Source organism: Gadus macrocephalus, chromosome 12, assembly GCF_031168955.1.
Source record: "Gadus macrocephalus chromosome 12, ASM3116895v1".
In the NCBI taxonomy this organism is placed as follows: domain Eukaryota; kingdom Metazoa; phylum Chordata; class Actinopteri; order Gadiformes; family Gadidae; genus Gadus; species Gadus macrocephalus.
Genome location: NC_082393.1, coordinates 12,112,683 through 12,125,465, shown reverse-complemented (window position 1 = coordinate 12,125,465; position 12,783 = coordinate 12,112,683). Strand labels below are relative to the sequence as shown.

At 41.1% G+C, this 12,783-nt stretch overlaps 1 protein-coding gene across 2 annotated transcripts in view; it reads right to left on the bottom strand.

Annotated features, from left to right (window-relative positions):
- The window catches only part of dnai3 (dynein axonemal intermediate chain 3), a 167,364-nt gene that overhangs the window by 139,563 nt on the left and 15,018 nt on the right, over positions 1-12,783 (bottom strand). Inside the window, exon 1 of one of the 2 annotated variants that reach the window (XM_060066854.1) lies at positions 11,436-11,577. The exons of the other annotated variant lie outside the window; for it this stretch is intronic. Within the exon in view, the coding sequence (XP_059922837.1) occupies positions 11,436-11,478 (43 nt within the window). The 5' untranslated portion in view covers positions 11,479-11,577. Of the gene's footprint in view, positions 1-11,435; positions 11,578-12,783 lie in introns of those variants that run through there. 2 annotated transcript variants of the gene reach the window in all.

The window sequence follows — 12,783 nt, the reverse complement described above, 5'->3', positions numbered from 1 at the left end:
TAAAAGAGTTTGAGCAAGAGTATATGTCAGAAGAAGTCAAGAAACAACAACATCACGAAGAAGGACTGTCCACACAGAAGATATTCAAAGGCCAAGCCCTCACTCTGGTGACCACCATCAGTGGGATGAGCAATCCGTTCCTAGACAACACCCCAGAGCTACTTACGCTGGACACACGGAATGTGATTGACGGGTCTGTGGTCAACACTGTCCGCACTGTGGAATCAGTGGGCAGGGATCAGTACAACAACTACAATAAGACAGTGATAGTGGACCGCACACACTCCATCCATGAGCCCATCAAACATAACTCGCTGCCGCTCTTCAGATGCCCAACACCCAAGACCAAGAGCAAGCAGGCAGGGCAGATCTCAATGTTGAAGGATGATGTGGCACTCTTCTCATGATTGTACATAGCCACTCAACACAGAGAGGGGGACCTGAGCACCTTCTTTGAGCACGAAAACCATCCATACCCTCCTTCTCTATCTGATAGAGGGAAACTACGGCTGGGAAAGAAGTCAGATCTGCTAAACGTCCTTGCACAGAAGACACAACCGGAACCTCCTGCTACTTTTGATGTCAAAGTACTTGACGGAGCTGCTGTGGTCCACTTCCTGTCCCCTACCAACATCACCACGTTTGAAGAATATGCCAGCTGTGTCTTTATTCCCCACATCATGAAACACTTGTGGACCTCTAAAAGAGTTGACGTCGTCTGGGATACTTACTTCCCCAGCAGTCTAAAAGAGTCAACCAGGGAGAAGCGAGGCAAAGGGATACGACGGAAGGTGTCTGGTCAGAACAAGCTGCCGGGGAATTGGCCAGATTTCCTGCGTGACCCTAAGAACAAGGAGGAACTCTTCACCTTCATCTCAGGGAAGATTGAGTCCACTGTGTGGCCAGAGGGGAAGCTGGTCTTCATTACCTCTGGAACCAGAGTGGTCGGCACAGACACCAGCCACTCCATGCTGCCATGCAACCATGAAGAGGCCGATACTAGGATACTGATCCACCTGCTTGATGCCCTGGAGCATGGCTCTTCTACCTGCTTGGTGCGCACTGTGGATACAGATGTTGTTGTGATCCTCATTGGCAAGTTCCATGCCCTGCTCACCCAGTATCCAGCTGCAAACATCTGGATTGCTTTTGGCACTGGCAAGAACTACACCTATCTGCATGTAAATACCATCAGCCACGCTCTGGGAAAGGACAAGTCAACCGCTCTTCCAGTCTTCCACTGCTACACAGGCTGTGACACAACCTCAGCATTCTGTGGGAAGGGGAAGAAGTCAGCATGGATTGCTTGGAACTCCTACCCAGAGGTCACACAGGCATTCAACTACATAGCAGCAAATCCGCACACTGCTGTGACCATAGATGCCCAACACTTCCGATGTCTGGAGCGCTTCACTGTTGTTCTTTATGACAAGACGAGTGAATTGGAACCAGTGAATGGTGTAAGAAGAGAGTTGTTCTGCCAGAAGACCAAGGCAATGGAACATATTCCACCAACCCAAGGAGCACTGATCCAACACGTGAAAAGAGTCACTTACCAGTCTGGGATCTGGTCAACATCCGAAAAAACCCAGCAGCCAATACCCAGCCCTGAAGGATGGGGATGGACACTGGATGTAGACAGCCAGGCCTGGCTTCCTGTGTGGAGCACCTTGCCAATCGCTTCAAAAGCCTGCAGTGAACTAATCAAATGCAGTTGTATAAAGGACTGTACGGCAAGGTGCTCATGCAAAAAAGCACAGTGGAATTGCACAGGCCTTTGCAGTTGCAAATGTTACACCAACTAAATACACTAGCAAACTAATAAGAAAGGAGGGTTGGTTTTGGGGGGGAGGGGGGGAAGGTAAATGAAATTCTAGGGGGGGTCTGATGTACTGGTTCCGCTTCTCTCTCTCCCCTGCATGCTGTTGGACAAAGGCTGAGCACGATACAGGACGATGCACGATGATTTTTTATCACAAAGGGAAATTATTTTAGGGAAGGGGTTTGTTATTTTTTGTGCACCACTGTTTCCCCTGTTTGTGTAACATTAAAGTTCAGTTTACCTTTATATTCTGTGTCCAGAATTAATATATTTTTGGCATAAATAATTATCTAATGATATTCTCAATACCTTTATTGCATTCATTGACCAAGAAAATGTATATTTTGACACCAAGATTAACCTTCAAAGTGGCTTGGAAGCTGATTTATTAGCATTTATAGCAGAAGTTTTGTAAATCCAAGATGGCCGCCTTCCACCATCTTGATCTACTGTTGGTAAAACATCACTTACTGATATTCCTAACATCTTTACTGCATTCATTGACCCAGGAAATGTAATTTTTGACACCAAGATTGACCTTCTAAGTGACTTGGAAGCTGATTTATTGACATTTATAGGTTTGACATGCGAAAATCTTGGAAATCCAAGATGGCCGCCTTCCACCATCTTGATTAAGTGGAACCCCCTCTAAATTGAAAGGTATAGTGATGGAGAGCATGTGGAAAAAATTTGCATTTTATTGCTAAGCCACCTGACTATAAGGTGGATTGATGTTTATGGGACATCAACAGTGCTGAGTCATCAGCGTACAGGAATAGGTAACATGCGCAGGAGTCTGACATATCAGTAAAGGACAATTCTGGTATTTTGAACATTGAGCCCCTTCTAACTCCCCCTTCTAATTAATTTTCTGGTTTATCTAGGATGAAATAGAGTGGTTAACACCGACATTTTGAATATTGGTTCTGTCTCCAGTATTTGGCTAATTTCGAATCGCCACTGCCTGCTTCACAATGGCTGGCTATGGGCATTCACAAACGCCCCTTAACCTTCGTTTTCAGAAATGTGCAACTCATCGATTGGTAAGTTGTGTTCGTTGATGTTCCTCATCAAGTATCGTAGCGAAATACAATTTATGTCGTGTTTTATTTGGCATTTTGATTTATCTTATAGTGAGTTGATTTTGCGCCTCTGATAAGTTCCTGTGCCTTACTTACGTTTTATGTGCCATTTCCCTGGTATTAATAGCATTATGCATATTTTTGTCAAACCATGCGCTTGAGCGCTGATTCACTCTGGTCTGTCTAAGAGGGGCCACCTTGTTGATTATTTTTTTTAAATATGTCTTTAAACTGTGAACATGCTATGTTAACACATGAACATTTAATACGGGGGACCAGTCCACCTCATCAACAAGCATCGTAAAGGTTTCCTGGGAATATTGTTTAAATTATCTTGATACTACAGACTTGTGAGAGTGAAAGGTTTTTACCTATTTTTCTTGTGCAAAAAAATATATTGTGATCACTTACGCCAAAAGTAATAGTGCCACTTTGCGATATTTTAGTTTTGTCTGAAACTAAAATCAGATCAATAATACTCTCGCAAGTCTTGCCTATCCTCGTGGTCTGTTTTACCAGCTGTTCAAAACCAAAAGAATGACACAGACCCTCAAGCTTTTTGCAGGTAGGCTGAGCAGAGCGTAGGGCTGTCAACGAATATTCGAAGTTCGAATATTCGTTCGAAATGTATCCAAAAACGCGAATTCGAACGTGAAAATTAATATTCGAATGTGAAAAAACACTCCCGCGGTACAAGCGCCTCTATCTGCTTTGTGAATGAGCCTCTGTCTGTTCGCGATGTCCCTCATAATATTCGAATGTGAAAAAACACTCCCGCGGTACAAGTGTAACAGACTAGTATTGTGAAGAGCGAATGTATTTTATCCCCTCGGGGTTTCCGTACTTGGATATAGGTATTCCAGCTCTCACGCTGTGACTGGGTGACTTCTGATATGTACTAAGTAAACAAGACTATTTTCCCTTCCACGCTTGTGTCATTCTTGTCATATAAATATCTAAGTGCCAACGCTCGGTTACACAAGCGCCTATCTGCTTTGTGAGTGAGCCTCTGTCTGTTCGCGATGTCCCTCATAATATTCGAATGTGAAAAAACACTCCCGCGGTACAAGCGCCTAACTGCTTTGTGAATGAGCCTCTGTCTGTTCGCGATGTCCCTCGTTTTAAAGTAAGGAAATGCCCAGCAGGAAGCCGCCGCCCACCAGCACTCTCAACGAGACGTATATATATATATATATATATATATATATCCCACTAATTTGAACCATGCTTTTGTCGCATTATTGACATATTGACGGCAACTGCGTAAAATAGGCAACCAGATATTCGAATAGTTCGAATTCGTGATTTTTTTCCAAACGAACATTCGAATGTCATTTTTGAGCAATTTTGACAGCCCTAGCAGAGCGTGACACCTTTGTGTTCAGATCCCCCATTAAAATCAGCTCAGAGCTCTCTTATTCTGATAGACTCAAGAGAACCTGTTCTAGCTTGTCATAGAAAGTACCATGGCCTGGCGGTCTGTAGCAAGCCTCAAATAAAATGGGATTGGTTTTTTGGTAAACATATGTCCATCCAAACAATCTCTTAATCACTAACAATGTCATCTCTACAGTCAAATGCTACATCTGAGCGGTATGTAGGGTGGCAACTGCCACAACTGTAGGGTGGCAACTGCCACCCTAAAAAAAGCCTTGCCACCCCAGCTGCCACCCCAGTTGCGCTGCCAACTGGGGCGGTAGCCCCATTTTTTTATATATATTTTTTTGCTTTTACAAGACATTTACAAAAGCGAGTTTCAAATGTCCGACTGCAAGTGAATGCAGCTGTCACGTTAAAATTGTACCTACGTCATCCATAGTAATCCATTCCAAACCTGCCTGGCAACAGACGATCGCGTCGCCCGTTGCCTGGCAACGGGCAACGGGCGATCGTGTCGAATGACGTGGGAAGGTTCTTGAACATTCGCGAACTCGTTCATTGAGCGCGACAAGACAGATAACACTTATTTTACAAATTACATTTATTAGCGTTCCTAACTTCATATTTGTATTGTATTGCATTGTATTTATCTATTTCCCTACACAGTAATAGCTAAATGTTATGGGGATAACGTGAATAATAATAATAAAAAACATTTACCAGTTAGTAAATGCCTGCTCACCTATCTACCCATCTATCTATCTATTATCTATCCATCTATTACCTATAATCTATTCTCTAAATTAAATTAAATTAAGGAAATTAAATTAACACAAGCTAGCTAGACTATGATACACATTAAACACTCAGTTTACTAGCTAAATTCGATTAAACAATTAAATGCAATACAAATATAAAGTAAAAACAAGTGTTATCTAGCGATCCGTTATCTGTATTATATTATTTAGTCTTCGGCAACATGAGCGCGATTGAAACCTGCCTGGCAACGGACAACCCCTTACGTAATCAGTTGTCCGTTGCCAGGCGACGGACAACCAGTACCCGGTAAAATTTTCGCCCCCGGTACAATGTTAACGTGACACAGCCAGGAAATATTGCCCCCCAAGTTTGTGAGGCGTTTTGCTGAACAACATGGTAATCGCCGCATTCAGCTCCTGTAGGCATGCCAACGTCATGTTCTGCTAACCACTGAGCCTAATAAATGATGACAAAGCCTTATTTTTCATGCTGTTATAATAATGAACATTTTCAGATTCTTATGGCATCATTCAGCCACAAGATAATAATATTACAAATATTAAAATTACATGTAGAACCTACAAACATGGGAAAATGAACCTGAAAATTCCACACAATATTTATATTAATGGTTGTATATCTATATTGTATGTAAATTATTGGAATCGGTGAATAAAGTGATATTTGCACTCAAGTTGGACTGATGATTGACATCTGATAGGAATATCTCATGGACAAATACCAAGGAGTTATTGTTAACTAAAGTATATATTGCAGCTCTCTTTGCATATATTTTTAGCCCCATGCCCCCTGCTGGTGTAATAGTGCAGGTGTTTGTTGTAAGGCAGGTTGATTTTGTAATTATTCAGTAATAATTAATTCAATTTTGTCTGAAACCTTTTATGTTTAAATGCAAGGCTTTACTCATCCCACAATAAATTAAGTATAATGTTATCGAGTCAAAATATCTAAATGTGGAGGCTTTCCAAGTAAATATTGATTGATATGGCTTTAATTAAATCGGCATACTGTATATACTTCTGCCACAGGGTGCCACCCCTCAAAATCTCCTGCCCCCCTCTTGCCACCCCATGAATATTTTTCTAGATCCGCCCCTGGAGCGCACATATACACAAACCCTGCAACCTTTTCTACTATACTGTAATTATTAATGATAATTTCCTTGTTGCTTATGGTTTCATCTAACCAACTTTCCGTAAAGCTGATAACCCCAAACTCAGAATGTTTGTTATTACTTCAGCTACTACTACTACTACTACTAGTACTACTAGTACTATTTCAGCTGCTACTACTACTACTACCATTACTACTACTACTACTACTACTACAGCTAGTACCACTACTACTACAATCTTCCAGCTTATACAGTATTACAGTTTAGTTTCCAGCTTTTGTAACAATGAATTTCAGAACTTTGCTTCTTAAGATAATGTAATTCAGTCTGTCAGTTTTAAATTTCAGCTTCCAGATTTTTTAGCATTGCAGGGCAATACATTTAAACTTTCAGATTCTTCAGTTCAATTCCATTTACATTTCTGAATTTTTAGCAATGCTTTGCGCTTTTCTTTCAGCTGTCACTTTATTTGTTTCCAACCATTACAATTTTAAACATTGTTGACTCCATTTAGACTTTTTGAACTTTGATCATATCCCTTCACTTGATTTAAGCTATTTAATGTTTCTTTACGTCTTAATCTGTGTGGCTTTTTCAAAACATATTTTCAACCTCACATTGTACAGCACTCAGCACTTACTATTATTATTATTATACATCCTGCATTTTCGGTCATTTTTTCATGTCTTTGTTTTACCATCAATACACATTGATTTAAATAGCAGTTTGTAACTGTTGGCTATCGTCTGTCACGGTTATCAGCAGACAGATGTCAGCAGTGAACGAAATCTCTCTGGCACTTCGATGGGGAACCCAGGGAATTACACAGCCTGGGTCATAGCAAATCATAGTCTTTTCTTTCTCTACCCCCAAAAAAGGCCAAGGAATTTACCATGTGCACTGAAATCTGAAGTCTTGAAATCTTTTTGTCGTATGTAAAAACTCTCCCACTCCTCCCATCTCAGTCTGCAGTGATGTAGACAATTCAATATTAATAACCATTATTATTAGGAATCATGGTTCCCTAATGATTCTACTTTTGTTTATTTATTGAAGTGTACCTTTTTGCATGCAAGTGAATCTGTTAGTTATGGTTGTTCATATTCCCATCATTAGTTATAACATGTGTTTCAAGTTGCTCATAAAGTAATTCTTCCTATTTTGGGGGAATTCAATTATAGTGGGGTCGTATAAGGCTCAGTCATTTCAAATTCGTGTTAAAGTTTGGTTTTCACTTCCAAGTTGAAGTTTAGGGTCTACAGAAAAATTTGAGTCCGAGTGTCAAACACACAAATGAAAAATGGCCTCTAGGGGGCGCCGCAAAATATGTAAACTGCTACAGCTTTTGATTAGATTATCCAATTTTAACATATGAGGTATTTATGGATTCAGAATTAAAAGGAGAAACAGGTATACCAAGCATTTGGTGACCAGATAAAAATAAATACACTTTTATCCCAAAATATTACATGGACACAAGCAAAATTATGCTTTTTTTGGAGATAAAGTCTGGAAATGTCCTCAAAGTTGCTATGAAACATGATTTTTAAAGTTATTGTAAATAAAGGCTGTGTAATGACTCGACTGGATTTAAGATTGGTGTTCAGAATATCCCTATAGCACAAACATAGCTAGGATACCCGTACACAAATATGGCTGCATATAGCCTACGTGATATGAAGCACCCAACTTGCAGGCCTTTTGTTATTGTTGCACTTTTTAATTATTTTGCTGCTTTCATCCATGAAAAATAAGGTTATAGTAGAGTTATGCCATCTACTGCCACAAGAGGGCAGACTAGCAGACACATTTCCCTTCATTTGACAATCAAGCATCTGTGCTAATTTCTCTCTGGCAATATTGGTATGTTGAAGGTAAGAAAACAACAATGAACATGTTTGGATGCTAAGTTATGTTTTTAATGAACTTGTACGACAAATAATGTGTGATAAATTGTGAAATATCAACCACAGCTAGTAGCTAATAAATCCAAACAGTAGCTAGCATTAACATTAGTAATTTTGCTAGCACCAGTTAAAGCTAACTTTAATGCTGGCAGCAGGATGGAATGAATAGGTCTACTGGGTCTTGCACTTGCGTAAATTTTATTTTATTTTTTATTATATTGTTTATTTTACATAACATACTTAAGTTTGATTTGGTACAAAAAGGTAAACACAAAACTATTATATTTTATCTTTCCTGTTGACAAAATACAGGAGTTCAACAAGCAGGGTATGGGCTGCTTGAATTCTGTTTTTATGAGATGGCTGAGGCAAGAAAATGGGAATTGTGCATTCTGTGCCAAAAAGAAACTGAGGAACAACTTGTTTGCCCTCTTGCGAATCCAGTTGCCAGTCGTAGAGTGGGAGCCTACAAAGAAATCATCAACCTTGTGAGTCAATTTAGAGCTATTGGTGCGGCTCCCCACCCAGATGTAGATCTTCCAGATGAAGAATTGATGCAGCAGAATCGTGTATCCTGGCACAAATCATGTCGTCAGCTTTACAGATCCTCAGCATTTGAAGCATTTGCAGCATCGGTCCTTAAAGTTGAGTCAATGGGACAAGAGCAGTACAACAACTTCAAAAAGAATGTGCTGGACTCACATGACACACCACTGACAGCTCCGATCAAGCGAAACAACTTGATGTTGTTCCATGAGAAGAAAACACGCAAGAAGACAGCAGCTAAACTGAGGATGCAGCACTTCAAACGTCATGCAGAGCTTTATGGGAAAGCTTTCATTGTGCTGGAAAGCCGGAGTGGGAATTTGGAAGATTTTTTCTGCCACGAGTCTTCTCCATACCCACCTGCATTGTCATGCGAAGGATCCCTCAACTCCTGTACGAAATCAGATTTGTTGTTTTACATCCTGGGGAATCCTAAGAGTGGAGGAATATCTGACAGTGAGGAGATAGTTGCACCAGATCTTTATGATTTCATTGTCATTGATGGTGGAGCACTTATCCATTCACTGCCTGGCACAACTGTCCAAGGGAAGACCTTGAGTCCTACTTCGACAAGGTGTTCTGCCCAAGAGTTCAACGTGAACTGAAAAGATCAACACGAGTGGACATCGTCTGGGACCAGTATCGTGCTTTGACAATCAAAGGAGGAACAAGAGAAAAGCGAGGATCAGGCACCCGACAATGCATCTCTGGCACTGCCAAAGTCCCAAGAGATTGGCAGGCATTTCTGGCAAATGAGGATAATAAGACAGAACTGTTTTCATTCCTGTCAACTGCGCTTGTAACAAATGGACAGTTCCCAGATGACAAAGATGTCTACATAACAGCAGATGATTGCGTCCACCATGTTGGAAACAGTCCTCCAATGGATCGCGTCCTAGTGCATTCACTCGTGTCCTAGTGCATCTTCTCCATGCCCTCCAAACAGCATCAGTTAGGATGGTCTATACTGGAGACACAGATGTTGTCGTAATCCTGCTGAGTAATTTCCATCATATCAAGGCTTTGAATGCAACTGCAGAAATCTGGATCTGCTTCAAAACTGGAAAGACATCAAGAATGATCTCCCTGAACACTCTTGCCACAAAACTGGGCACAGAAACATGTAAAGCCATGGCTCTCTTCCACGCATTCACGGGATCAGACAGCACATCTTCTTTCAAGTTCAGGGGTAAGCGATCCTGCTGCAAATTGATGCACGAAGTGCAAACCAAACTTGACAGAGGAGTTCGCAACCATCATTGAGACTCCATTCCAAACCTCTCCAAGGCTGAAAGAAGCAGTAAACTTTGTCTGTAGGCTGTTCTCCAGTGAATCAAATGAGGAAAATGATGTTGATCTTCTTCGAATGAGGCTATTCTCACAGAAGACGAGGGATGTTGAAAGAATCCCCCCAACAATGGATGCTTTGGATCTACATCTCAAAAGGAGGGTCTTCCAAGCAAGCATCTGGACAACAGCCCACATGTAAGTATGCACCTGTATGGATTTGAGTACTATATAATCACAAAAAAACCATGCATTTATGCATTCATTCATTTAGGTCTATAATGCCTGACAACAACCCCACTGACCATGGGTGGAAAGAAGAGGACAGCAAACTTCTTCCCATTTGGACTACGCTACCACTTGCCAAAGACGTATTCCAACTAGATGTGAAGTGTGGTTGTACAAGTACTTGTACAAGTCGACCTGCCAGTTCTCGGTGCAAGTGCATGAAGGCGAAGTTAAAGTGCACACGTCTGTGCAAGTGCACATGTCAGAACTTCTAAGACTGACATAGAATAAATCAAAGAAGTCAATTATAGTTATCATTGTAGAGTGAAGTTCTCAGAATAAATGTTAGCCCTATGGTCCTCTGTTCATTTTTTGAATGCCAGAAAAACTTGTTTATCTTCTTATTGTTATTGATTTACTTTCTTCCAGATATAAAGTTATTTTGTGAACATTTCTTGTGAATAAAATGATGGCTTGTTGGCTTGATTGATTGATTGATTGATTGATTGATTGATTGATTGATTGACTGACTGAAAAAAGTTGAGACACCTGATCCTAAATCCATACATAGAAAGTTCATGGCTGTTACTACATTTTGCGGCGCCTCCTAGGGCATAGAATAGAAGAGTGAGGAGCATTTCAATTTCAGTTTAATCACCACACAGTCTTGACTTGTGAAATAACATTAAAAAGTAAAATTCCTTAGCAACTGTGAGGATATTTTCAGACTTTATCTTTAAAAAAGCATAATTTCGCTTGTGTCCATGTAATATTTTGGGCTAAAAGTGTATTTATTTTTATCTGGTCACCAAATGCTTAGCATACCAGTTTCTCCTTTTAATTCTGAATCCATACATACCTCATTTGTTAAATTTGGTTAATCTAATCAAAAGTTGTAGCAGTTTACATATTTTGCGGCGCCCCCTAGAGGCCATTTTTTATCTGTGTGTTTGACACTCGGACTCAAATTTTTCTATAGACCCTAAACTTCAACTTAGAAGTGAAAACCAAACTTTAACACCAATTTGAAATGACTGAGAAAAATTACACATGCATCCGACCCCACTATGCTTCTGATTAAAAGAATGAAGGGAGGAAATGTCTTTACTTACATGTCTCTGAAACACTTTCCACACTTGTTGGTGAATCAGAGTGTATGCCTTAAAAGGAATTTAATAAATGTGTCATTTTGATATAGATAATACAACATTCATGTTTCCAGCATTACCTTCATCAAGTTCATATATCATGACCATCCAATGTGTAAGGGTTAAGAGTGCATATCCCACCTTCAACCCCCGGGCCGGTACTGGTCCTCTTCTTGATGACCATCTCAATTTAAGTGGATTGCTGAAGTAAACATAGCAGCATTGCAATCCCGGTGAGAATTTGTTCATGCATACACTCATGTCAAAATATTATCAATTCATGTTGTGACATTTTAAAACTTTTAAACTCATACCAGTATAGTTTGGCTATAATTTGTCACTGGTATCTCAGTTACATCTATACTAATTCACGCATTTTATTTGAAAACATTAAATCTACCCAGGTTTGTTATGAAGGTAACACAAAATAGGGTCTACGAGTTCACAAGTCTGTGTTACAGGTTCACAAATCCTATCCTGTGCATCACAACTTCAAAGAGTCATGCACTTGACCCTTTTGCTACAATCATTGCAGCGCAGGTGGTGCAAACACATTCACACACCCGTGTTTCATAATCTGAGAACATGCACAAAATTTGTGCATTCGTAAACCCAAATGTGAACTAATGCATCAGAAGTTGCACATCTGTGAAATATTTCTCCATAATATATATGTAACTCCATGCTGCATAATCCCACCTGGAGCAGCAGGGGAGCTATGCTCGGCTGCTCTTCATGGACTTTAGCTCAGCTTTTAATACAATCCTCCCCCACAGACTGGTGCTCAAACTGTCTGACATTGGAATACCACACTCAACCTGCCTTTGGATTAAGGACTTTTTAACGGACCGCACTCAGAGGGTAAGAGTGGGCCCCCACACCTCCACCGCCCTCAGCCTCAGCACTGACTCCCCACAGGGCTGTGTGCTGATTCCCCTGCTCTATTCCCTCTATACCAACGACTGCACTCCCGCCCACCACAGCAACACCTTCGTCAAATTCGCAGATGACACCACAGTAATGGGGCTCATCTCAAGGGGGGATGAGACCGCCTACAGAGACGAGGTGGAGCGTTTGGTGGGGTGGTGCAGTGCTAACAACTTGCTCCTCAATACAACAAAGACCAAGGAGCTCGTTGTGGATTATAGGAGGAAGAAGACGGTCATCCAGCCGCTGATGATAGGTGGGGTCTGTGTGGAGAGGGTCTCTGACTTCCGCTTCTTGGGAGTGAACATCATGGAGGACCTGACCTGGGGCGTCAACACTACTGGGCTAGTGAAGAAGGCCCAGCAGAGACTATACTTCCTGAGAGTTCTCAGGAGGAACAACATCCCCCAGAAACTGCTGGTGTCCTTCTACCGCTGCTCAATAGAGAGCATATTGATCTACTGTCTGTGTGTCTGGTTCTCAAGCTGCACTGTGGCACAGAGGAAAAGGCTCCAGGGGGCAGTGTTGTGCCCGAACGCGTTCATTGAACGGTAGTTCATGA